At 40.2% G+C, this 26,160-nt stretch overlaps 3 protein-coding genes across 3 annotated transcripts; all 3 read right to left on the bottom strand.

Moving 5' to 3' along the window:
• Nucleotides 1–1,632: 1,632 nt before the first annotated feature.
• On the bottom strand, nt 1,633–3,699 carry LOC102310381 (aquaporin-1). Its single transcript, XM_005912556.3, has 4 exons — nt 3,319–3,699; nt 3,051–3,209; nt 2,091–2,171; nt 1,633–1,990 (listed from the first exon to the last, which is right to left on the bottom strand). The coding sequence occupies exons 1-4, from the start codon at nt 3,685–3,687 to the stop codon at nt 1,802–1,804; spliced, it is 798 nt and encodes a 265-aa protein (XP_005912618.1). The 5' UTR covers nt 3,688–3,699; the 3' UTR covers nt 1,633–1,801.
• A 122-nt stretch (nt 3,700–3,821) lies between these two features.
• LOC102310072 (aquaporin-1) lies at nt 3,822–5,317 on the bottom strand. The gene is made up of 4 exons (XM_005912555.2): nt 4,832–5,317; nt 4,417–4,575; nt 4,156–4,236; nt 3,822–4,052 (listed from the first exon to the last, which is right to left on the bottom strand). The coding sequence occupies exons 1-4, from the start codon at nt 5,192–5,194 to the stop codon at nt 3,879–3,881; spliced, it is 777 nt and encodes a 258-aa protein (XP_005912617.1). The 5' UTR covers nt 5,195–5,317; the 3' UTR covers nt 3,822–3,878.
• A 7,212-nt stretch (nt 5,318–12,529) lies between these two features.
• Nucleotides 12,530–14,902, bottom strand: LOC102310684 (aquaporin FA-CHIP). Its single transcript, XM_005912557.3, has 4 exons — nt 14,477–14,902; nt 13,621–13,782; nt 13,405–13,485; nt 12,530–13,133 (listed from the first exon to the last, which is right to left on the bottom strand). The coding sequence occupies exons 1-4, from the start codon at nt 14,837–14,839 to the stop codon at nt 12,954–12,956; spliced, it is 786 nt and encodes a 261-aa protein (XP_005912619.1). The 5' UTR covers nt 14,840–14,902; the 3' UTR covers nt 12,530–12,953.
• Nucleotides 14,903–26,160: the final 11,258 nt, after the last annotated feature.

Below are 26,160 nucleotides of genomic sequence, written 5' to 3'. Positions count from 1 at the left end.
TTTCCTGATCTTTGTGAAAGTTACTTTAAAAGACACACTCAGACTAAACTAATAACCTATAAACACTTTTACATTTATTGGTAATAGTAATGGACCAGTTCTTATATAGTGGTTTTCTACTCTACTTGAGCACTCAAATTGCATATTTCATGTCTGTATTGCAAGTGAAGGGCATCACATTGAAATTGTTTGAAGGAATTTTATAAAATGATGGTTTTCTCTGGGTGCTTTTGGGCTGAATATTCATTTTGCACTCTGAAATCAGTTTAAACCAGGTCAGACATTCTGTCTCTGTTGTTTATTTTGTCTAGATAAATATAATTAGAGGTCTGCTGAATGCTCGCCAATGCCAAGAATAATCGGGGCAACATGGGAGCCAAATAATTTGCAGAACACTTTCAGACAGAAATGCCTGAAGGGCAACAAAAAGAGCTTTGTCTGTGTTTTTGGGGACAAACTTCAAAACAAGAGGCTAAACACAATGCTCTGACCCCCGAGGTTAAGCACACAAAGGAAGGAGATTTTTGACTAGCTGTGGTCATGTGACTAGCCTCTGCGATTTGACCATAAAAAAGAAAAATGTGAAGAAGTGCCATCATGTCATACAAAGGAGACAAACCCATCAAGGGAATTTTCCACTGATGCACGATACAAGCTTCACGAAAAATGAATGTGGTTGCTCTCGTATACATTATGTAGAAGAATAGTATTAACTACTGTTTATAGTGAGGAGGGCCATCGACCACATACTGAATACAGATAAATATTTTTTATCTGATTGTTCTGGTATTTGCATTTAAATCTAATGAAATACAATTACTTTTGCAGTCTATGCAGCTTGTGTAGCTATTTCCTCTTCGCTTGTGACGCCAGCATTTGAGTTTATTGAAATCATGCATTATGCTGCATTAAGTATGTTGTCTTGTAATCATCATGGTAGTGATTTTCCATCATGGCTTTCACCTGCCAAGTGCTTTACCGCTTCGCATGGCATTGTAAAATTATTTGGGACAGGGACACTTTGTTAATGATCATCCAACACGGAGCAAGAAACGAGGGGATGTGCATCCAAACGCATCAGTCATCCAGACTGGATTTTAAGCTTACAATAATTCACGCATATATTTATACAACTTTGGCTGACTGCCCCCACATTACGGGGTTCCTGTTGGGAAACATTCACCTGTGGAGTTTAAAGTCATATGATGGTTATTCAATGATTTGGGGACCACCAAATATCTACGAGCCATAAAAAATGGGATGTGAGAGGGGCGCATGCACAGATGGAGAAAGGACATTCTTATGACACAGGCAAAACAGGAAATCTCCATTATGGCCACATGCTATCTAATCAAGCTGCGAGGAATTTTAACGTGCTTGTATGCGCAATTAACTGATCCACATCCTTGTGTTGTTTCACAGGTGCAATGAGATGATTTTGGGATTGTTGCCAAAAACCTAAATTATGTATACAGATTGGAATGCATTGTAAAGGAAGCACTGACGAGGCCAGCGGGATGTAAACATACACTGCGTTATTCTGGTGAATACATATAACAAATGAGGATGCACTGACCTCAGTTTGAAATTTGTCCAGTACCAAACTGTATGAATATGAATACACAGAGAAACTTGACTAAAAAGCATCTTTATTAAAGGAGTCATTGTTCAAACAACACATAGAACAGGCGATTGTGAAGACACACACTGCAAAATAAGAATAAAACTGATGGCCTTTTTAAAGTATAGTAAAAAAAATAATAAAATGCTGACAGATAGAAAAGCTAAAATTTCACATTGTTCACTGTTTTGGCCAGTGACTTGGCCCCGGACTGTTGTTTTCCTCTCCATTTATCTCCACATATTCTTCTTGTGGACCGTGAACCAGGATGCCAATGCGACTACTAAAGTTGCGTGTTTGTGGATACAGAAGGAAATCATAGATAAGAGATGCCGCTATGCCACCACACATCGGTGCCAGCCAGTACACCTGGAACGAAAGCAGAAATGAGTTTTATCTTTGACAAAATGAAATGGATAAGGAAAATTGCTCTTTTTTTTGGATAAAAGGCGTTTTGATAAACGGCTACCCAGTGGTTTTTCATTTTGCCCAGTATCAAAGCCGGCCCAAAGGAACGAGCAGGGTTGATGCCACATCCAGTGAAACTTATCTGTAAATGTAAAAACAAAGCATATCATTTATAAGTAAATACACTCATGTGATGGAATAATTTTTGTTATAATTTAGAATGGGAATATCTTATCCATACACAAAGACGATGGTAGGGGGCTAATCTCGCATATATCTTTTTATAAAATGCATAAGAAATGCAGTAGCTCTACAGAAAATGAGTTTTAGATGTGCCGGATTTACCACAATAAACTTTTTTTTTTTTAAACTGTGTATTAAATCACAAAGATATTGAAAGCTGTTAACAGCCCAAGAAGCTTCATTGAACTACTTTTTGCACCAACAACCAAGGCGCTGACTTGTTTATCTGCATCTGTTACGTTTCCAGGCAAACACTATTTAAAACGGTTATTGGCAGACTTTTATTAAAGTCGACATATGTTGCTGACTTGTGTTCGACTCAATGTGACACTTGTGTAGCCGCCTTTGAAACTGTGATTTGCTGAACCCCTGCCACACCACCCTGACGCACATAGAAATACTCTGCAGAATTGGGTAACATAGTGTAGGGAAAATATTGAATCGTAAATTGAGAGAAACTGTGACACCCACCAACGCTAACTGTACAGGATATTTGATTTACAACAACAAAGCTGCTTTAAAAATGATCAAGATGCTTAAATAGTGCAAAAAGGTTCAGGCATGCTTTGACAAACAGTTGCTATTTAGCGATTTATTCACCCTCAACTTGATAATAAATAATACCCTTTAATGCTCTGCTCTGAGCAGTTTTATATAAAATGAATGCACGTGTGCCTGATCCTTCTAAGATGACAGATTTCAGGAGGATGGATTGCAATCAGCTGACTGCTTCTCATGTAAAAAAAAAAATCACAGATTTTGATTGCGATTCACTTACAGCTGTTAAATGCCCAAGTCCCACCGACAGCCCAATAGCCAAGGGTGCAGAGCCTGTAACATCAGTCCTTCGCTTGTCAGTCACTGCTATGATACACAGAACCAGCTGAAGGGTGGCAAAGAATTCGATGGCAAAACCTGCTCCTACACTAACATTTAGCTGCAAAAGACAATTACTGTCCATTAGTCCAACTAGAGTTAGGCTTGATTAGACTGAATGTGCTGGTTTATGTTGTGTGAAAACCAAAACGACAAGTGCAACCTCTTACCGCATTAACACCAAGAGACTCTCCAGGCTTATATCCATTCACAACAGCGCTGGCTGCAATTGCCCCAAGCATTTGAGCGAGGATGTAGAACGCACATCTGAGTGCACTGATCTGGCAGTTGACCAGGAGGCCCAGGGTGACCGCAGGGTTCAAGTGTGCTCCACTGATGTGCCCCAAACTCTGAGCCAGTGTGGCAATGGCTAGTGCAAAGGCCAACGAGACCTTTATTTCCTGAGCAATCATCTGATTTTTATCATTGCCCAGACCTATTCCAACAATAGAGGATAGGCCAATAAGTATGAACAGTAACATACCAACAAACTCTGCAGCCACAGCCCTCCAAAATGCCCAACTCTTTACTTCTGTCATCTTTACCCCTTAAGAATCTGTTAAAACATGTATATGCGTCACTATTTATAGTTTGTGGAGAGGGGAGGGGAAAATGACAAAACAGGAAGATTTTGTGCTGTGCAAGATTTCATGTAACACCAGAAAGACAAGTGTAGCTTTTCTCTTTTTATTTGATATAGCAGGATTTGTTTTCAGACTGGCTCCTTTGATTATTCTACAACATCCTCCAGCAGGGGCTCTGTTTCACATTCCTGTTCCTGTTCCGGGGCCCAGCAGAGCAAGATTTTAGTTTTTTCTTTGAAGCTCTCGTCACTGGGTGCCAGCACATAATTATACAGAAGCGCTGCCACCACTCCAGCACTCATCGGTCCAGCCCAGTACACCTGAAAAACCAAAGAACCCACATCAGTTACAATCTGAATGACTTGTAAGCCCAGTGACTTAGAAAAAGGTCACATTTTCAGCTCGTGCGTCACCAATACATACCCAGTGATCATTGAAAGCCTTCTGTATAACTGCAGGTCCAAAGGATCGAGCTGGATTGATCCCACATCCCGTGTAGGAGATCTGCAACCCATAGAGGAAAACACCACTTGCTTGCCTGGCTGTACATCAGCTGATTACATGAAAGGCTGATGTACAGCCAATTCACTCTGAGCCAATCTATTGTGTTGGCTTCTGCAAGATGGAGAAACCATCTGCCAAATTAATGACATGGGAAATAAATGAATGTTTTCATGTACTCACCCCAGCAAGATGTCCAAGCGTTACAGAGAAGCCATATGCCAGAGGTGCAAATCCGCCAATGTCACGTCTTTTGTCATGGAATGCCACCAAGCACAGAACCAGCTGCAGAGTGAGCATGAACTCCATGCCAAAACCTTGAGCTGGGCTGATACCATTTAGCTAGAAATGATAATACCAATGGGATTAGAGGATTTTTATACCCTACAGTGCTTCCATTATTTTAAGCATGATGCTCATCATTTCACATGACTGCTACAAACAGTTAAAATGTGACATTAAGACTACAAACAGGCCTGAAGAGTTAAAATTGTCACTCGAGCAAGGCTGAAGGCAATTCTTTGAATGCCACTTAGTCCAAGTAGCAAATATCATTTAAGGCTAATATTATTTAGGAAAATCATGGACTCCACCTTACCTCATTAACTCCAAGTGAATCAATATGTTCTGCCCTGATACCATACACAATGGCACTGCCAACCACTGCTCCCAACATCTGAGCCAACATGTAGAAGAGGGCTCTGAGAATACTTATACGACAGCTGGTCACCAGGCCCAGGGTGACGGCAGGATTCAGCTGTGCACCGCTAATGTGACCTATGCACTCGGCTAGCGTGGCGATGGCCAGGCCGAAGGCAAATGCCACTTTGATCTCACGGTCAAGGTTCAAATCATTTGGATCTCCTACTGCAGCAGAGAGGCCCATGAAAATAAAGATGATCATTCCCAAGAACTCCGCCAGAACTGCCCTCCAAAACGACCACGACTTAATCTCTGACATGGCTACTCAGATAACGTCCAGTGATAACAGACAGCTTTCAAAGGAGCACCTGCGTGCTACAGAATCTGGCAACTCAAATTTTGCTCCACCAGTGAGCCACCTGAAATTGTGAGTGACATTCACAGGCATTTATCAGGTGTGTGCCTTTAACAAATCAGGCCTAATTAGAAGCAGCTGAGAGATGTGGGCTTCACCCAGTGAGCGTGACCTCCAGGTCTCCTGCTCTGCTCATTGCTTTTCTAGTGTTACTGAAGGAGATGCTACGTTTCTCATTTAAGACGGCAAACCACAACAGCAGCTCAAAAGACAGGACTTTGAATGGAATTGAATGGATCTGATGGAAATACAAAGAAAGTGTTTAAATAAGCAAAATGTATCAATTAGTACAAAAATATCACATGCAGTAAGGGGCAGCTTGGAGATTATAATTTTATCCAGGTTTGAGTCATTTTAAAATTTTCATTTAAATACATTACTGCATTAATACAATAATATAATTAAAAATTCAAAACAAACTCTTTCAAATGTCTAGTGACTGATAATTTTAAAAGAAATACAAGAAAAGATGATGGAGCGCTAAGGAGAGAATAAATAGGCTGGAGTGTGTAGGTGCTACTGCCATGCTAAATGGTTTCCCCATCTTTCAGTCTACTTGTTTTATTCTGAGCAGGGGCACGGTGCTTTGAAGTTAACATCTGTCATTTGCCACTGTGAAGGAAATGGGAGCTTTTGAATTCACGACAAGGAAACCAGCCCCTTGTTCAGCTTTTCTGTGTGAAAGAGCTGGCAGGTTAAAGGGTCACACTGCTTCTTGTCTTCATCTTTGAAAGAAGGATGAGAAGCCCTCCATAGAATCACATTTTACTTGGGCAGCATTTTTCTTCATCAAAAAAATGTTGTTTTTTTTTTACTTGCACATCACTCTGATTGATTCTTCTGTTTTTAATGTTGACTTCATTAAAAATCAAGTTTTCTTTTTTCTTTTCTTAAAAAAAAAAAAATCTGCCTGAGATAGCATTAACATGTGTTTTGACTATAAAGAATGTTCACCCAGGAAAGATGCTAGAATGACTGGGATGACATGGCATTTAATATAGGGCTGTGCAATATGTCCAAAATCTCATATCCCGACATTAAGACATCTATCGTCCGATAACGATATAAATCACAAAAATGTAAAATTTTTTGTAAATTCTGTGAATCTGGGGCAGCTCGACTTGCGTGAAGTGTTTCCAGCTGGGCGTCGCGTAAACATTCGTAAACACTCTGCATCTTTCACGTGATTCCGTTTATTTTGAAAAGTCTCAACAGGATCTTGAGCTTTATTGTGAAAGGTTTATGTGGAACAAGCGGACACACGGTGTTTTTACCGTCGTTGTTGCTAACAACAATGCATAAAAACAAACGCTTGTCTGTCTGTAGTGTGGTTATATTAAATATAAGAGAAAGAGAGAACTTTAGGAAATTAATATAGCCACTACAGTGACCATCAAAATAATGAAAAAATATTGCCGTAAACAGTTTATTTTGCGACACCACGAAACAAACGATAGCATAAAATGAAACGATAGACGTTTTCATATCGTCATCCGATATATATTGTTATATCGAACAGCCCTAATAACACGTGATAGCATTTTAAGATGTAATGAACTGAAGTAAATGCAAATCTTGGTACAGGAGGTTATCATTTCTTGTTCTTTAAGCTCTGTACTTGCAGACCATATTTTATTTCCTTAAAGATCAGCACTTTATCTTTTGGCACACGTGTATCTTTAAAGGTACTCCTTGATTCTGTAGTGTGCTGTAAGCCCAACATCCTCCACAGGCAGTGGAGGTTTCCTTTTGTGGAGTGACGACTAACAAGATCAGAGCCTAAAAATGTATCTCTGTGCACTTTCTGCATACACATAATACTTTTTCTTGTGAAAGTTGCAAGTTTAAATCATGCAAAAATAGTTGTAAATTAATTGACAGTTCTTACAGCCAAATGGCATGAAATGTTTCTGAAACAGCTGTAGCACTGGACACTTTTTTAGGTACAAATTGCTAGTACTGGGTCGGGCCCCCTTTTGTCTTCAGACCTACGTTAATTCATCGTGGCATAGATTCAAAAAAGTGCTGGAAACATTCCTCAGAGATTTTGGTCCATGTTGACTTGCTAGCATCAAGTAGTTGCTGCAGATTTGTCAGTTGAAAATCCATTAATTGGATTGAGATCTGGTGACTGTGGAGGCCATCTGTGCACTGTGAACTCTCTGTCATGTTCAGGAAACCAGTTTGAGATGATTTGAGCTTTGTGGCATGACACAATATCTTGCTGGGAGGAGCCATTAGAAGATGTGTACGCTGTGATCATCCATCTTGGATCAATATAAAGCAGGATGGATCCATGCTTCCATTTTGTTTACAACAAATTTTGTACCTACCGCCCAAATATCACAGCAGAAATCAAGAATTATCAGTCCAGGAAACGTTTTTCTAACATTCTGCTGTCTAATTTTGGTGGGTCCATCCAAATAGTAGCCTCAGTTTCCTGTTCTTAGCTGACAGAAATGGTAGTGTGGTCTTCTGGTGCTGTAGCCCATCTGATTCAAGGTTTAGAATTAGAATAGAATAAAATAGAATTCAACTTTATTGTCATTGCACATGTCACAAGTACAAGGCAACGAAATGCAGTTTGCATCCATCCAGAAGTGCTTTAACTACAAATGGGTCTGTTATAGGTATGAGGGTACAAAATATGGGTCTATTATGGGTATGTTATAATGTACACGGTATGAAGGTATGGTGTGAATATGTTATAACTATAAGTATGTACAAGCTATGAACAGGATATAAATATGAAAACTATACAGAAATGAAATATGAACTATGTAAGTTATAAACAGTTGTAAACAGTTGTAGAATTATAATTATCGTATTGTACAGAATGATTGTCTATACAGCATTTACAGTAGTGCAGTTAAGTGAAATATGTGGATATTTTTACAGAGGCTATATAAAGTGCTAGTGGTTGTGAGTGGTGGTTCAGTCCATGTTATTATTGTGTGTAGGAGGATACAGTTGTCCATTTGTTTGTTTTTGACCATTGTGTGTGTGTTCAGTTATAGGTGGTTGTTTGTATGTTCAGTCCATGAGTTTAACGTGGGTCAGATGTCAGGAGGCAGGGTTCAGGAGTCTGACAGCTGTGGGGAAGAAGCTGTTCCAGTACCTGGTGGTCTTAGTCCGGAGGCTCCTGTAGCGCCTCCCAGAGGGCAGGAGGATGAAGAGTCCATGTGATGGGTGACTGGGGTCTTTGATGATTTTCCCAGGCCTTTTCAGACACCGCTTCCTGTAGATGTCGTTTATGGCAGGAAGTGGTGCTCCAGGAATGCGGTGGGCAGTTTTCACGACCCTCTGCAACGCCTTCCGGTCCGAGGCAGAGCAGTTCCCGTACCAGACTGTTATACAGTTGGTCAGGATGCTCTCGATGGTGCAGCGATAGAAGTTCACCAGAATGTCTCAGGACAGGTGGTTCTTCCTCAGAGTCCTCAAGAAGAGGCGCTGGTGAGCCTTCTTGACCAGCTTGGAGCAGTTGGTTGTCCAGATGAGATCCTCGGAGATGTCGACACCCAGGAACTTGAAGCTGCTCACACGCTCCACAGCCATCCCTTTAATGTAGATGGGTGGATGTGGGTCAGCATTCCTCCTGACATGTTGTTTATTTGGAAATGCTCTGGCTATTAGCTTCTGACTTCTGACATCAACAAGACATTTCCTTGCAGTGAACTGCCTATTGTCTCTTTTTGGGGACATCCTCTGTAAATCCTTGTTTACAACAGTTTGTGAAATACTGAGACCGGTCCACCTGGCACAAACAACTACACCCTGTTTAAAGTCACATAAATCACCTTTCTTCCCCACACCTAACTGCAGTGAAGTGTTGCCTTGTGATTTTTCGGCTAAACATTTGCATTAACAAGTAGTTGAACAGGTTTATCCAACAAAGTGAATATAATTTGTTTTAGGCCAGTAGATTGGTCAGAGAGAAATCTGCCTTTCAGATGACCGGTGTTGTTTCTGGCTATGGAGAGCCCACCAAAGCCAATCATGTGAGCATCCTCCCCTCACTCCCCCTGGCACTCAGATGTAAATAAGACACAAACATTTCTTCCACAAATGTTGTCTTCCATATACCATATATCATATACATGAACACATATGAAGATGTGGATGCTCTAATGAACCCCAGAGAGGATTTATTATGGTGCTTGTAATGAGAGGGAGGCCTCAGCCTACTAACCGAGAGATTATAGGATGGACAGAGATGATTTAATCAAGCAGAAATGGAAGCAAGTCAAGTATATAATCAATATGTATGCTGGTCTGTTAGGCAGAGTAAAACAGCACTGACAACTTCAAAGGGTTTTCCTCGCAGCTGCTTGAAACGGGTGAAAGAACAAAATAAAAGTAAGGTGAACAGAGAAGAAGTGCAACTACATCAAACAGTAAGTTAAAAAAAAGATTAAATTGTCATTATATATGTTTCATTTATGTTACACCCCAGCCCAGGGAACCGGCGTGCGACATAAGGAAAATAAAAATAAGGAAAAATGCCCCCCCACTCCCTGCTCTTAAGGAGGACGAACCAACAAAAAACAGCTACCACGGATTTCACAACAGCCAGTCAGTTTATTGAGTCCCAAAAGGTAGCAGGCATCAGGGTGAGCATGGCCAAAACAAACAAAAACTCTAGAAATGAAATGCAGCTGGCTTACCTTCACAGAAAACCCCAAATGAAAATTACAGGTGTCTTACCTGCCTCCCTAACCAAAAACAGGAGAAAAGGTTCACAAAGAAAAATGGCTTCTCACCCCTACAGCTACCGAGTAAGAAAAAGTATCAACAACTATTTACATCTATATACAACAAATTACAACAAATTATTTACAACACGGGGGGGGGGGGATTAATTCATCTGCAGGTCCAGACGATGAGATTGAAGCGTCTGTGCATAAAAGACTCTCGCTGAGCCTGAGTGGTTTTCTCTAAATAGGGATCCTAATCGCAAATAGTCTTATCTACATATTACATATTTTCCATCACCACCCTCACCAGCCACAATGATGTTATCTGTTATTGTAGGAGACGGCAGTGAAGCACAGAACAAAGAAAGATTAATCAACAGTACAACTCCAAACCCTTTTATCTGGCTATCAAATATAGATCTGATTCATGCTGGTTATACATTTTAAATTCCTTGTACGTCGATATATCTGACTGAAGTAAGATGCACATAGACTTTATGCACAAAGCAGTTGGATGAAGGGATTTTGCTTTAGTTTCTGGGTTGTTTTTAAAATTGTATTTTCAGGAATGGACTTTAAGAGATTGATTTTCTCTTGTCTAGTGAGTGGTTCAGAAGTCTTACCCTCTTAGCAGTGACCTGTATACGAATCCCTACATATTATATAGCATGTCATGCAATGAATGAGTTACTATAGATCCACTGGTTAACAAAACTACCACCATCATTTCGGTTGATGAAGGGCAGGGCAATCAATACATACATCTTCACTGTACTGAATGTTTTTTTTTTTTTTTGTCAAAGTCAGTGATTGTCCCATATTGCAGGTTTAGGTTGAGAAATGCTCAGGGACAAAACACACTTTGATAAGTTAAACCCTGTGCAGCAACTCCCAAATTTGTACTGCAGAGACCACTTTGTTGCTTTGGGGAGAACACAGCAGAAGCTGAATCCCAGCCCCCTGTGCTAAAGCTCAACAATATGCTGCAGCCAGTAAAAAGGAGCCTTGATTGCTGGATCAAAACTGTCACATGCAACAGCAACCTGCCAGTGCTTCACCTGCTAAAAGCACAACCCCTCCATTTGTAATCAACAACAGCTGGGCAGCGCAAAACCCAAGAAAACAGGGGTGGAAAATCTGTATTCATATGTCACTGTCTGCATGCTTGGGTGTTTGGGCTGCTAGCCTATTCTTTACATCACTTTTGTTTCTCACCAAACATTTTTTGTAGTCATCACTGTGGCCCAATCCTTTTCTTGCCCACCTTCTGCGAGCTAATCAGCCTCTTTCCTGTCTGCTTTGCAGACCCACATTTTGTGCAACCCACTTCCTCCTCGTCTCTTCCTCAACTGTCCAACTTCTTCATCTCTGCCACCACCAGCATCTACACTCACTTCCTGCTTCCTACCATTGTTGGACTTTGCCCTGCAACATAGCTTCATCAGAGTCTAACTTTCAAATACTTAATATCACAAACTCTGTATTTCACTAAATCACATTCAGTTCTTTCACATGACTTTCATTAAAACGCAGGGATATCAAACTCATTTCATGGCCACATGCAGCCCGCTTTGATCTTAAAGAAAAAGAAGTGCAATTTCCACTTTACATCTCAGTTTTTCTAAATGATAAAAAATATTGCTGTAGTAAATGAAAGAAATGTGTTAGCATGAATAAGTAAACATGTAAAATTACAGGAAAAGAAAGTGTCCTATTCTATCTTTCTTTCTTTCTTGATTCCAAGCTGTGACCTGGAACAAGACTTCCTGTGCACCTAGCTCGCAAATCAGCCACTTTAGCCAAAGTCCACATCGGATGGAAGACCCGTGGTCTCAGTTAGTTTGCAGCACCAGGCATCCAACCAGGAGAGAGGAATTCAGAGGCTGTACCTAACTTTAAGTCATTATATAATTTTTAGCAGTTCACCTTGTACTTAACTTTTGGGAGGGGGTTGTAAAAGAGATGAAACACAGGAGGTCAGTTTTCTCTCTCTCTCTTTTTGTTGTTTTGCATTTTTCAGATTTCTGGAAACTTTAGATTTAATTTAAATGTAATACCACCACATGAGATTAAAGCTTTGGGTTCTCACTCAGATGTTTTTTCCCCTCTTTTTGTTGATGTTTTTTGACCTTTTTATTCACATTTTACCCTTCATGATCTGTGAATTGCAGACAACTTTACTCTCATTTGTTTTTAAATAAAGCCAGGATGCTAAACTAAACCTTTCTTTGCCACAAGGTTATTCAGATTGCTTAAAAATTTGTGAAGAAATTTACACAACTAAATAATAATATCAGCTAATTCATCATTCTGTAAAATCTAGTTTTAAGAACAGTTATTTTAGTTGAAGTGTTGCTTACATATTCCATTTTCACAAATGAACTTGTGTGTGAAGAGCTTTCTGATTTCACAGTGTCTGCAGGAGGATTGCAGAGTAATAGGATATCATCTTTTTTCATAGGAGGTCCTGTATGTGTGATAGATTTGTGGTCATCGGACTCCATAAGAAAAATCTAATCCATACACTGGAATAAAGAACACAATCTTTTTTTAATATCCAGTGTTTTCTTTTACTTAAAAAAGTGAGAGGTGTTTCAAAAGTGCACACACAATACATTATCCATCAGAAATAAAACGTGATAAAGATTCATAGAAATATGTATACAAAAATGGCTCAACCTGGAATACTGATATTGTAAAAACAAACACTAACACTCGACTCTGTTGGGAATTTTAGAGTTAACTTGTCTCAGCGGTTTTTGGCCAAGCACCAGTTTTTTTGGGATAAAAAATGGTGCTTGGCCAAAAACATGAGCAAAATAGGAAGGAAGCACTAACTGACCCGTTGACCACAATCCTCATTGGTTACCTTAAAACAGGAGAAAAAAACACTAACATACTAAACTAAATTCTAATGCTTTTGTACAGGAGTATAGATATTTACAATAGCATTTCATGTTTGCGTAGCACTACTTTGAGGTCATCTCCATAGTTGTTGCATCGTTGCCTCCGTTGACGTCATAGTCACCCACTGGCCCGCTGACCAGCACCTTCATGCGGTCGGGGAAGTCATCGAATTTGGGAGAAAGCAAGAAATCGTACAGAAGAGCTGCTGCCACACCGCCACACATTGGACCCACCCAGTACACCTACAAAGGGAGAGTTTCGATCAATGTCTGGCGTCATTACAAGACAACGAGAAACGCAGATTCCGGTCATGGTCAAAAGGCTTACTTTAGTCGATCTCTCTAAATGCAAAACAATAGGAAAGCTGTAACTGATTAACACATGCAGGAAGATTCACAAGTAATTGAGGCATCTGTCTGCTGATGAATTATTGAATTATTTAAGCTTGACATATAATATCCATGCAGAAAAAATGTGAGGTATGCGTAAAGTGATTCCCCCCCTCTGACTTACCCAGTGGTCTGTAAAATTGTTCATGATCAAAGCCGGGCCGAAGGAGCGAGCAGGGTTGATGCCACAGCCTGTGTAGCTGATCTGCAGTCAATCAACAACAACAAATAGGCAACGTGAGAGAATATCATCAGCAGGAGCAGAATCCTGCCATATCTGCTCCTGGTTCCCTTTTTACAAGTTACATATGACTGACGATGGCGTTAAGGTGAAACTTACAGCTGCCAAGTGTCCCAGGCAGACTGAGAGGCCAATGGCCAAGGGTGCAGAGCCGGTGACATCACGCCGTCTTTTATCAGTGACCGCAATGACACACAGCACCAGCTGGAAGGTCGCCAAAAGCTCTATGCCTACGCCTTGGCTGGGTGTGACGCCGTTGAGCTGTGAAAGTTAAGGGAGGAATCCAAAACAACACTTTGTCAGACTTTGTCAGACTTTGTCAGATAGATAGATAGATTGTTTCCTAGCACAACCACTTCCTATTTAGTAGCTCCTGGCATTGGCCAGGAAGCCTGACAGCAATCTGGCAGTGCTGCAAAGTGCCACATTGCTTGTTCATATTTCTTTCGTGGAAAACATGGTTATTATTGTTCACATTAAGTGGAGCTGTGCGGCTTCTCGGGGTGGGGGGTGGGGCTGGGTGATATCAGGTCCTACCAGTGCTGTTTTTCAGTAAGGAGAGAGCTGTGGGTGCTAATTACAGAGTGGTGTAGCATTAAGTAATAACTGCTCATTAATTTAAGTGAAGAATTCTGGTATTCAAAACCTCAAATTCCAGAAACAGATTGCCAAAGTACAAGTGGGTGGACACTATATATATTTCCTATTTCTTTTAGCTGTTGCAGCATGGCATACTTTAATAATAATGTGTCATCACTATTCATTAATAAGTATTGACAGAATGTCCCAAGAACCACATAATCAGTGCCAATTCAGCACTTACATCCTTGTAAAAGTTTCAGTTTTCACCGTGAAGGTACTTTAAATACACAATGTTGCATCATCGCATCGCTGTGCTTTTATTTTTGCTATTAATGCAGAAATGTTTGAAACTGAAGATAAAGTTTATACTTACAGCGTTGACCCCCAGTACAGTTCTGTTTTCAGGCCGTGTTCCATACACAATGCCACTGGCTAGGGCTGAGCCCAGCATCTGGGCAATAATGTACATGATAGCCTTGAACACACTGATCTGGCAGCTGGCAAGCATCCCGAGGGTGACTGCAGGATTCAGGTGGGCTCCACTGATGTGGCCTAAACTTTGGGCCAGAGTGGCAATGGCAAGTCCAAAGGCCAGTGACACCTTCACCTCCTGGTCTGGATGAGTGTTGTTTGTGTTCCCAATAGCTGTGGCGATGCTGAGAAAAATAAAAAGGGTCATCCCAACCAGTTCGGCCAGAACTGCCCTCCAGAAAGCCTTGCTCTTGAACTCTCTCATTTTGGCAGCTGTGGGTTTGAGCTGGTCCTCTGTAAGATGTACTCACAAACAACAGCAACAGGCTGCATATATAAGGCCTGGGTTGATAATGGTTAGTGGGCGGGCTTTAAAAAACTGAAAGAGAGGGCCACACTGAATTAATGAGAAATCCAAAAGACTGGGCTCTCATCCCTCCCTCTGCTCCCTCGCCCTCCCTCCCTCCTCTCCCTGTCCTCTGGCCCCTCTCTCACTACCTCCCTGTGCAGTACTTTCTGGTCTTTGGACTTTCGTGAGTAATAGAACAGGATCTTTAAATAGCTACATCCAAAGGTACATTTTCCATTCATGCAAACATTTACAGTTTTGTGGCAAAGCCTTTTATCGTGAGGTTTTTAGAGACAAAACACGAGTTTGCTTTAAATACAGGTCCAAGGAAGAAATACAGGTTCACAGAAGGAGAATTTTACACATTTAAAGTAATCTTTTTCCTATTTATATTCATTTTAAAGTTGGAAAATTCTGACTTTGAGTAATTTCTGGCTTCTGTGCAGTCACACCTTGGACAGCACATAAGGGAGTGGGAAAGAAGACAACTCCCACATAGTGATTTCAGGCTTCACCCGCCCTCCACTGATAAAGTTTACATGCCACTAGATTAGGAAGCAGTTTTTTGAGGTGTTTAATCTTTTTTGGCTTAAAAATGGGGAACATTTATTATAGATGGCAATAGCAATTCATCAACCGAAAGCATGTTCTCTAAATAGTTATTAGTTATTTTGTTGACAGAGAATTAGAGCACCGGCAGAGTGAAACATCAACTCTGTGAATTGAGCTGCCTGTTACACCTGCCCCCTCAACTCAAGGCTACAAACAGCAGCTGCTTTAACTGGTGAATGTCTGTGGATGATTTAGTGAAAATCTGTATTAAGTTCTTTACCCAAAATTATAGATTCCTTTGTGGTACATGTCCACTTCACACGTTGGAGTTATATGGTATATGTTCAAACTGTCTTTAAGCCCCTTCATTTCCCCTTTTTTCCCCCTTTGGGTAGTTGTGTAAAAGTAGCAAATAACCACCTAGAAAGTCAAACTCACAAAAGTAAAACTCAGCTATATGCCTCCAGTATCATTAAACTATTTACCTCCTACTTTATTGTTAAAGTCATGATCTCCCAATTTTATTACAACTAAATGACTTTCAGTTTCATTTATTCTGTCATTATTTTCACAATGACTCTATTCTCTTGTGGGGATAGGTTAATTGATTAATCCAAATTGTCACTAGGTGTGAATGTGCGAGTGAATGTGAGTGTGAATGGTTGTCTGTCCCTATGTGTTAGCCCTGCGACAGACTGGCGACCTGTCCAGGGTGTACCCCGCCTTTCGCCCTATGACAGCTGGGATAGGCTCCAGCGCCCCCCGCGACCCTGAAAAGGATAAGCGGAAGCGAATGGATGGATGGATGGAATGCCAGACACCCGGATGCGCTGTGGGAAGAAGGCAAGCTGTTGGAGGCAATGTTCTTCTGGGAAATCTTGGAGCACAACAACAGTGAGTTTGAGGTGTAGACTTGGCCTCCAAATTTCCTAGAGCTCAAGCTAATGAAGCAGCTGTGGGATGTGCTGGACAAGCAAATCTGATCCATCGAGGCCCTCGCAACTTGCAGGACTTAAAGGATCTGTTGCTAACATATACACAAGTATACCTCCTTGGGTCCCGTGGAGTCCATGTCTGTATGGGTCAGGGCTGCTTTTGCACTGAAATGTTCTAATGTTATGCCTGACAGGTGTACGCTGCAGATAGCAGAAAATGAAATAATTTCCTTTTTTCCTTTTGACAATATTAGCATTAAACCAAAACTGCAGGAATGGAACTGCCTGATGAACAACTATGTCCATTTAGTCTTTTCATAAATATTCATAGGGAGTATAAAGATTCAACTGCTTTCATTTGTGAGTGAGCATTTAAATGATGGATGCTAGTCAACGGGAAGCATTTACCGCTATAAACCAAGATGAGTAAAGTAAAAATACCATTTTGGAAGTGTTAACAGAGCAAAATCAAAAGTATTTTGCCTCAGTGTCATTGTTGGACAGTCCAGGGGCGGAGCGTGGGGGTGGCTTACTGGGCTTAAGCCCGGGTTGTTTTGTCAGAAGCCCGGGGTCTTTTGGAGTGTAATTTTTTCATAGTTAGATGCCTGGCTGACAACTGTATAAAACAAAAAGTACACACAATATTCGAAGCACATAGTGCACACTGTGGGAATTTACGACTGTGCGTGAATCCCCCCTGATATTGGTATGATCCGAGCTCAGGCACTAAGCGACTGAGCGAGGGGGCGGGGCAGCTGCTGCCCGTGAGTGCGCTGTTGGAGAGACGGAGCCAGCCATACTAAGGAGAGCTTAAGTTTGACCAGGTACCAAAGCAAATCATTCGTACTGTACAAATAATGTAAATATGACGGTGCATCACGAAAGATTGATATCAAACTGATCACTTGACCAATATTACGTTACTTGCTCTTCAAGTGAATCAACAAATGGCGAAATGAAAAGCCGAACAAATGCTATTTTTTTTAGAGAGTCTTAGCTTACGTGTGTTTATTTCATATTTTCAGTTCTTACCCTCCCCGACTAAATCGGTTTCAGTTATGTACTGAAATATAAGAATGGACATTAGAGGGTTCTTTCAAAGAAAAAACTCAGGTAAATGTTATTTTATATATTATGCTTTGTATGTTGTTCAGTATATTTCTATGCAAAACAAGAGGGATTTCAGTACACAGCAGGATATTCACATTTGTAACCAGATATTTACATACACTTTAGGGAAAAACATAAAACATTTTTACTGTACAACATCAATTTAGAGTAAACTTTTGTTTTAGATAAATATTGAAATATCTTTTGAATTAGTTAAATGTCAGAATAAAGAGAGACAGAGCTGTCTGTTTTTTATCACTTTCATCAAATTTAGGAGTACATGTACACTAAGTTTATTGTTAATTAATAAGAAACTCCAGACGATTCCATTCTGAGCTGAAGAAGCTTCTGATAGGTTAGTAGAGTCCATGTGAGTAAATTGGTGGCACACCTGTGGATGCATATAAGGCAAAACACAGAGCCTGTTTCTTTGACATGGGAAAATCAAGAGATGTCAACCAAAACACCAGGAAAAGAACTGTGGAGCTCCATAAGTGTGGCTCAAGTTTGAATACAATTTGGTGCCATTTGCAATTAAGAAATACAGACAGTTTCTCTCTTTACTCTTAAAGTTAACAAATATGTTTTTTATATTTCCCATCCATCCATCCATTCTTATCCTTTTCAGGGTCGCGGGGGGCGCTGGAGCCTATCCCGGCTGTCATGGGGCGAGAGGCGGGGTACACCCTGGACAGGTCGCCTCACAGAAAGACCCCGGCCTGATGGTGGAATTGAACTCAGGACCTTCTTGCTGTGCGGCAACAGTGCTAACCACCGTGCTGCCCTGTTTTTTATATTTATCAATCTAAAAAAAAATAAACATTTAGTCTGATTTGATGTTACAATTAAAAAAGTGTTTGTGTTTTGATCTGAAGAGTTTGTAAATATCTGTATATTTGATGATTGTCAGCACAAAGAGGAGAGAGAGGAACAGAGAGGGAGATGGAGAATGAGGACAGAACAGAGATGAACAAGAGCAGGTGAGACACACATGTTAGTCAAATGGTTGTTTACCAAAAGTATCACCGTATCATAGGTCCTCATGTATCTCGTACCTAGTGTTTCTTTTTAGGTTTGTTATTTTTCAAATTCTATATTTATTAAGTTATGCAGGCTTGTTTGCACAACAAGGCTAAATAATTATATAAACTTTTCTCAATCTAAATAGTTGTACTTTGGTAGAATTAAAAAAATAAGTGTAGTGCAGGTCTATGATGATTTTTAGTGCTACTATCATCTAGTTCTGATTCTGGTTCTGTCTTGGTTAAGTCCCAAGTAGTCCTGATTTTGAACTGTTGTAGTCCTGTTTTAATTCTGGATCAGTTCTGGGTCTGGTTGAATTGGGGTTTAGTCCTCGTGTCTTGATACAGCCCTGATTTTGTTCTGCCCAGCTGCTTAATTAAAAAACTAGTTTAAGGTGTCCTGCACATGTGATATATATTTTTCCCTATATGAAGTCATTCTTTTTTGAACAAAACTCAAAACAGAGCCAATTAATCTTTCAGTCATTTCTACCCCCCCAAAGGAAAAAAAAAATCCCACATGCATACTACCCTTTTGGGGCTAAGCCCCGGGTGTTTCAAATGTCTGGCTCCGCCTCTGGGACAGTCATTGTTCTTACTGGAATATGCCCAGTATTGAAATTGCAAGGAATGTGATTAAGGTGTATACATTCCAGAGGGTTTTGAAAGACTGCCAGGTAGTTCAAGTCTGTTTGATTATGACTATCATATCTCTGAACTCAAGTAAACAATTTGGTTTTAGTGTTAAACTGACAGACTGCCTTACTCTATCTTTAAGCTACATTTAAACTGACGGAATACACCTCCAATAGTTAAGAGCTGAAGTTTGACAGACGATCAGTTCTTGATGGAAAATTTATCATATCTATAGATAGAAATTTTCATGACTGTTTGTTGCCTTTGATATGCAGAAGAAGTACTGGTGCAAAGTGTTCTAGGACCATTGCAGTCAGAGGGCAAAGTTGAGAAATAGTGATGCACAGAATAAAGTGTGTGGATGCACGAGTAGTTAAAGTTTAGTATATTCATGGCCAGAAAAGTGCAGCGCTCAAGCAGCTCGGTCAAAAATGAAATTTGAATCCCATCCAGCCTGGCCTCACTTACAGTCTTTCATATATGCTTCTATTCTCCCAGCGTTGCTAGACAGAGGCGACCCAGTCACATTAGCAATGACTTACTAACATTTAAAAGTTGATGGCTGGTTAAAGACCTAATAAATAATTGATCAATATCTGTTTGTCACACTGAATAAAAATATATACTTTCTTCCACTAGTGCTGTCTTTTCTTCAATGTTAAAACTGAAGGACATGAATTTGAACCAGATTTACAAAGTAAGATAAAGAAAGGCAAACAGTGACATCTTGCCAACGGTCAGTAGCTGAACCTATAACAACAATGCCTAAGAATGAGGGTTTCTTTCCAGATGGAAACTGTCCAAAATAAATACAGGAGCGGATTTAGGTAAAGCGGTGACGTATAAGGTTATGTAGACATGCGTAAGCTCTTTGGTTTGAAGAACAAGAAGACACAAACATCTGTTAAAGGGGTTAAAGCTTTATTGTTACTGAAGCTGAGGAACTTACTTTACATCTTCATATATAGATCTACGTGCATTACGCAGTAGATTTGTATAGTAGCAGCTTTGTATGACTCACAGTTCAAAGTGATTCTTGTTCAGCTCATACTGGCTTCAACCCCTCAACTAAGTTGTTTTAGCTCCTCTATCTTTAAAGCAACTCTTTCCTTAGGTGGGTGTGACTTCCGTGCCCTTAGCAGTGTGTCTGGGAAAGCTCACGCAACACAACAGTGAAGTGATAAAGTTGATTGATGGAGATTTAACGTCTTGAGAGTGTATGCTCTCCTCCTTGCACAAAATTGGTTAAGTTGTGTCAATGCCCTCCTCTCTGTATCTAGATCCTCTCATTAGGAGCCAGAAGTAAAAAGGTAAATCTTAAACTGAGTGTTTAGAGCAGTAGTGTGAATCCTGAGCTTTTTATGTCACGTTCTTATGTTTTCTGGCCTCACAGTTTGAAACTTTGGCCATGTTTGATCTGAGCATTCATCAGCGTAACAGTGTATACAGTATGCTGTTACAGAATGTAAGGAAAGGCACAAAAGGTCTCATTTTAACCAAAACCTGCGGTGGCCAACATCATTTCTTTGGATTGTGTAAGATCACAAGTTATGAGTAGTCATGAGTAAATATGCATAAGAGGACAGGAGTTCATGTAAGGAAAGAAAAAGAAAGAAAGAAAAAAAGGAGTTTTGAGCTTAAAAAGATTTGTATGTCTTAGTCATTGTATCAATTTCATTCAAAACTATTGCAACACAGAGATGAATATTTTAACCAAACCCTCAGTCTGATGTGTTACAACAATAATATAAATTAATTAAAAAGCAAAAGCAAAAACACTATAAAAAATAACAAAGCCCCAGTGTATTTATATTAGCTTTGTGGCCTTGGATTCTTCATTTTTTCTCTCAGATATGAGCCATTTGAGGATATATCTTTACATAGAAGGCAAACATCAGCATATATTTTGCTGTGACCTGTTTTGACAGAAATGTAAACAATTCCAGAAATCTTCCACAGTTTACAGTACAATAAATGTATCTGGATCTTATCACAGTTTTAACCACTACTGGTAGTGCCCCCAAATCATACCTTCACGTCAAATCAAGCTGAACTGTGATAACTGTTCTGACCGCCAGCAGAAGAATGTGGAAAATGTTTGAAAGCTAAAAAAAATAAATAAAAAAAATTGTAAACACACTGAAAAGCTTGCGTATGAGATTTATGTAAGAGCTGTAATGGGGCTGTAATGAGCATTTTTAAAATTTTCCAGCTGTCATTGGGAAAGTTAATGGTGCGTTTGATTATTGCATCTCTTTTTGTTTCAATTCAGAGGTGGTGCATACCAGATATACGGTGAACAGTGGCACTGTTACACCATAAAATCTCATCTACGCGACATAGACTGCTAAAAATCCTCAAGAGTTACACTGAAAACGCAGTGAATCACAAGAAGGAGCAGGACTGGGAGTTTTTCTTACTGAACATAGACAAAATCATAACTCTCCCACCCACAGCCCAAAGACATGGTGTGATTATCCATAGGTGTGAATATGAGCACGAATGGTTATCTGTCTGTGTTAGCCCTGTGACAGAGTGGTGACCTCTCCAGGGATTGGAGGAGATTTGTCAGCAAAGAGTGGTTGTAGTTTTCCCCTTTCTTGCTTCCCCTACAACAAGAAATTGGTGCAACGAACTGAAAGAGTGGAAGATGAAATCAAACCGTACACATGCACTGAGAGTTTGCTGGGAATGCTGTGGGTTAGCGGCTGAACAAACAAACTGCAGTATAAAAATTTGAAGAGCGTACATAACACAGAAAAGCAGCGACCCACGAAATAGCCTGTGACAGTCAGGAACTCATTCTACTAATTGCTCAAATTTATCTAATTATTGTTTGGTCAGAAAGGGGAAGGTCGATAAATTAGTTCCTAAGCACGTTTTTTGATGTCATGGATAAAGAGTGACAATTCTTCACATTGATGACGAGGGGAATTTGGAAGGAGGCAGCAGAGCCAAAAGGACGATGAAATGATTTCTAGGGTTTTAGGCTGTTTAGCTTGTGTTTGACAGGGTGATGCATTGTCCAAAAAACATCCAGCTGCGCACTCACACGCTCTGAAATCATCGCTGGTTGACAGGCTCCTTCAAAGACTCCTATTCATTCCCAGTGGACAGTAGCATTGCGGGGGAATCACAATCATGAGACTACAGCTGCATTGTGAGATTGGGTCAGTGAACACTTGAGCTGATGAGCTGACCCAGACTAGATAGACTATCAGTTATGTAACAAACAGAAAGCATAACGATGTTTAAAAAAAGGGCATGGCTAAAATTAACCTTTTTCTCAGTTCTGGCTTTTCAAACAGCAGAATAATCAGAAATATAACATATAAAATTGACTTGTGGTGCATTTTAGTGGAGATATCATCTGAATTTCAGGAGCGGGTCCACTCCTTCTTCACGCCCCCTCCGGCCTCAGGCTATAAAAGCCCCCTTTCTCCAATACCTGCTGTTCCCATTTTCCCCTGTCTTCTCCTCTTCTCCTCTCTTCCTTTCCTTCAATCATTTCTTATTAGCACATGGGGATCCGCCCGGCCCGGGAGCCGTCGCCAGTCCCCTTCGAGGCCTTCCCCAAACCGCAGCACCAGTTCACACTTCCTCATCCCTCATCGCCCATCATTACCGAGGATGTGGTCCCAGCTAGTGAAAGATGTGAACTCCAAAATTGAAAACTCAACTCCTTAATTATTACGTTTTGTTTTGACAACAACACCAACTAAACGGCCGTGTGTACAGGTATTGTTGGAGAAGACAGTTGAATTACGCCATTCCAGAAATTTCCTGCTTCCTCCCGGATCGTTTGTATTTGTTTACAAAATTAAGCTTATCTGACTTCCACAGTGGAAATGTAATTAGTGTGCTATAAGGAGAAACTATTTTATTTTACAGCCATCATAGGATATGCTTTTATCTTTAACTAATTTCCCTGCAGGGGCTGCTGAAATGTTTTGATATTTTTGTGGGAACAGTATAGATTTAAGCGCCACTCCAAACCACTGATTATTGAATCTGGTGTGACCATTTGTGAAGAACTGATTTTCTTATAACAGTTGTATGAGTTGTATGTATTTATGTACTGTATTAGTACATGCCAAGGAAAGATATGCAAGGCAGTGCAACACACCATTTTCATGACACCTTCAGGTTGTCTTACAAAAGCATGAAAGTATCTTATCTGTAGATCTCAGGTTTTTACAGGGCTAAACATTAACCAGTCTGTCTCATGATTTATCTCAACTGAAGATGAAGTTTCTTTGAGAAGAGGCACACTGAACCATCTTCTCTTCCTATGTTTTCACTCTGTGTGTGCTTCTTTGAGAGCAGCAAACACATAGGGAGTGGCTTTTATTAGGGGATGAGGTTCCCTTAAAGGTGAATTGGGGGTCCCCACTCTTTGCCTATTAATTGCTGTTGTAAAAGGCCTCACAAATGTCCTCTGCCTCTACAAAACCTATACAAAAACATTTTTTGAAAAGCTCGGTCAGGGGTCTGCAATGCCATGACAACATTATAGGCATTAAAGGCTTATTCCTGCTTCAGTTTTACCACCTCGGTGCCCAGTGCTGCTTACTCCTGACTGGAAAAGTAGATTTTAAAACCTTAAACCCAACAGAGATCCAGTGCCTGCTCTTCACACTTTATAGAACAATTATGGAGAACAGTCACGACTACTTTATGATGACTTCACACTTGGCAGAAAAACAGTGTTCTGTGTAGTGAATCTTTCACCTAATAAAAGGCTTCTCTCAGATAACACTGCTGTGTGTGCTGAGCTTCCATCTTGGATGCCTTGTGACAACATTAACTTAAGTGGGATGTAAATCAGTTTACAAACTAATAAAACCCAGAGTGCCAGCAGATAAGGACAGACTTTAAACCGTCAGAAGGCTCATCCTTGGCTTTTGTCCTGCATGCACTTTCAGCCCTGAACTCTGTTCAGGGGCGGGGGGACACGTGAATCTGATGGGTTTGTGTTCATATGCATTTATTGTCAGGCATTTTCATTACTTAAATACTTTCTGGTCATTGGGCTACCTTTTGTGTATTTCTGCATCTATTGGTCTGATTGTCTGTTTTCTGGTTCCTTTGTGTCTGTATGTTCTGACCTGTCATTTTCCAGGATCATGAATTTTCCAAGGAGATTTTTTTTTAAGAAGTGCCAGACTTCCTGCAGATGGGATCTAACCTTTGGAAGTGGAACCTGAATTTGAGAAGGAAGTTGGTTTTTACCCATGGAAATGTTAATGCCAGCCCTGCCTCGGAGCTCTTCCCCTGTGACCTTATCACTTCATCTCTTTTGCACACAAGCATTTGATCCTTTGTTGACAGAAAGTTACTGTTTAATGCAGCAAGTTGTTCTCTTGCCACTTTCTTCAGTACTAAATAGCATTTGGATTTCAAAAAGCCCTGCGATGTCCACTACATCAGCTCTTCTAAAACAAGAAATAACCTGTTTCAAGAATGCTTTTAATAATGTCGTCCTTTAATTTTGAACAAAGCAGCAATCATGAACTGACAAAATCCTTCACAGTCAGGAATGCTGGTTCAGCATCATTTCCTGTAATGAAAGACATGCACTGATCTGTATATGTAGTACATATAATTATTTCACTGCAAATTGTAGAACGGCCTCCATCCCAAGTGGGATTTTTTATATCCCACAAGCTGTAAATCGTGGTAGTTTTATATGATACAGTATTACAGCATGGACTCACTCATATCATCTCAGCAGCTCGTGGGGGTCTGAGATAAGAAACAAGAATAAACACTGTCTCAGATGTGCCAAGATTAAGCATCGGTTCACATTTTATCTCACCTTAATTATTTTGTCACACCCATGCAGATTTTTAAAAAAAAAAAAGCACATTAAGCCCTGATGGATGGTTAGATGAAACAAAAAATGAATCTACTACTATGCTGTTGTGAAAGCAACAACGGAGGAGTAATATTTGACATCGAAGTCAAAGACCTGTTGAGCAACATCCTTTGGCTCAGCATCAAAGGGTGGGTGTTCATGCGATTGTTGGAAGAGACTTAGGGATTGAAAGTCACACACAACACACAACTATTATGACTAGAGCATTTTGCTCCACAAGCTAACAGTGTGAAGAGGGAACGCGTATGCTTATGTCAGACCTTCCCAAAGTGTGGGGTGGGGTGGGGGGGTGGGGGTATGAAAAGGGAAAAAAACAAAAAACAAAAACAACGTCATTCTAAGCCAAAGACTAGAAAATATGGTGAAGCATATCTTCCCTTTGGCTTCACCTGCACAAGTGCCGAGGTAGGTCTCCCCTGCTTAATTACTTTTCCCTGCGTCGGGAGCAGCGCTGGGCTCTTCATATCACGGACAAACAGTATCCCACATTCTTGATTTTTAGTTCACAAACACTTGTTGTAATGACTAACTACTCCTGACATTTTGGAGATGTTAGCTCTTTATACAGTAAAGTTACAGTGGGATAAAAATAATATCAGGCTGATCCTGCCACGATTTGTTCCCCCTGTCTAAATCATGGACAAACAGTATCCTACAGTTGTTCATGTTTTTAAACCCATCTTGAGAGGCATTTTTTGAAAAATGTATTGATAGTAATGTTGAATATTATTACACAGGAAAAAAACAACTACATGTAAAATAATTACACCGTGACGCCTCTGCCTTTCTAAATAGAGGGACAGTAACTGCATGTGTGTATGTAAGCGTGTAAATACTGCAGATAGAGACAAAATACTGTTAATCTATCTGCCATTCTGCAATTCATCTCTCAATAAATTACTACCTGTAATTCATTGCAGATTACTTGTATTTGCTTAATTGTTTACTAAATGTTTGAGGCGTGAAATAAACAGCAATGGAGAAAAATATGGGTGTGTGTGCATAAATTGATGCCAAAAAGTTCATCCTTATGTGCCTCACATCTGTTTAGGGCCATATTTGGATGCATAGGGTGTGTTCACATCTGTGTAAGGCCATCTGTTT

This window comes from Haplochromis burtoni, unplaced genomic scaffold (assembly GCF_018398535.1).
Source record: "Haplochromis burtoni strain Fernald_Lab_line unplaced genomic scaffold, NCSU_Asbu1 Contig_3, whole genome shotgun sequence".
NCBI lineage: Eukaryota > Metazoa > Chordata > Actinopteri > Cichliformes > Cichlidae > Haplochromis > Haplochromis burtoni.
Note: the sequence above shows the minus strand (reverse complement) of the source record. Positions and strands in the feature narration are given on the sequence as shown.

Bases quoted from the DNA above. Each gene is read 5' to 3' on its own strand.
- LOC102310072 (XM_005912555.2), bottom strand. From the start codon at position 5,194: ATGTCAGAGATTAAGTCGTGGTCGTTTTGGAGGGCAGTTCTGGCGGAG. The intron at 4,576-4,831 runs GTAAGGTGGAGT...TATCATTTCTAG, and splicing joins ATTCACTTGGAGTTAATGAG to CTAAATGGTATCAGCCCAGC. The intron at 4,053-4,155 runs GTATGTATTGGT...TTGGTTTTTCAG, and splicing joins AGGCTTTCAATGATCACTGG to GTGTACTGGGCTGGACCGAT.
- LOC102310381 (XM_005912556.3), bottom strand. From the start codon at position 3,687: ATGACAGAAGTAAAGAGTTGGGCATTTTGGAGGGCTGTGGCTGCAGAG. The intron at 3,210-3,318 runs GTAAGAGGTTGC...TGTCTTTTGCAG, and splicing joins AGTCTCTTGGTGTTAATGCG to CTAAATGTTAGTGTAGGAGC. The intron at 1,991-2,090 runs GTAGCCGTTTAT...CTTTCGTTCCAG, and splicing joins GCAAAATGAAAAACCACTGG to GTGTACTGGCTGGCACCGAT.
- LOC102310684 (XM_005912557.3), bottom strand. From the start codon at position 14,839: ATGAGAGAGTTCAAGAGCAAGGCTTTCTGGAGGGCAGTTCTGGCCGAA. The intron at 13,783-14,476 runs GTAAGTATAAAC...TAACTTTCACAG, and splicing joins CTGTACTGGGGGTCAACGCT to CTCAACGGCGTCACACCCAG. The intron at 13,486-13,620 runs GTAAGTTTCACC...GATTGACTGCAG, and splicing joins GCCTGGGACACTTGGCAGCT to ATCAGCTACACAGGCTGTGG.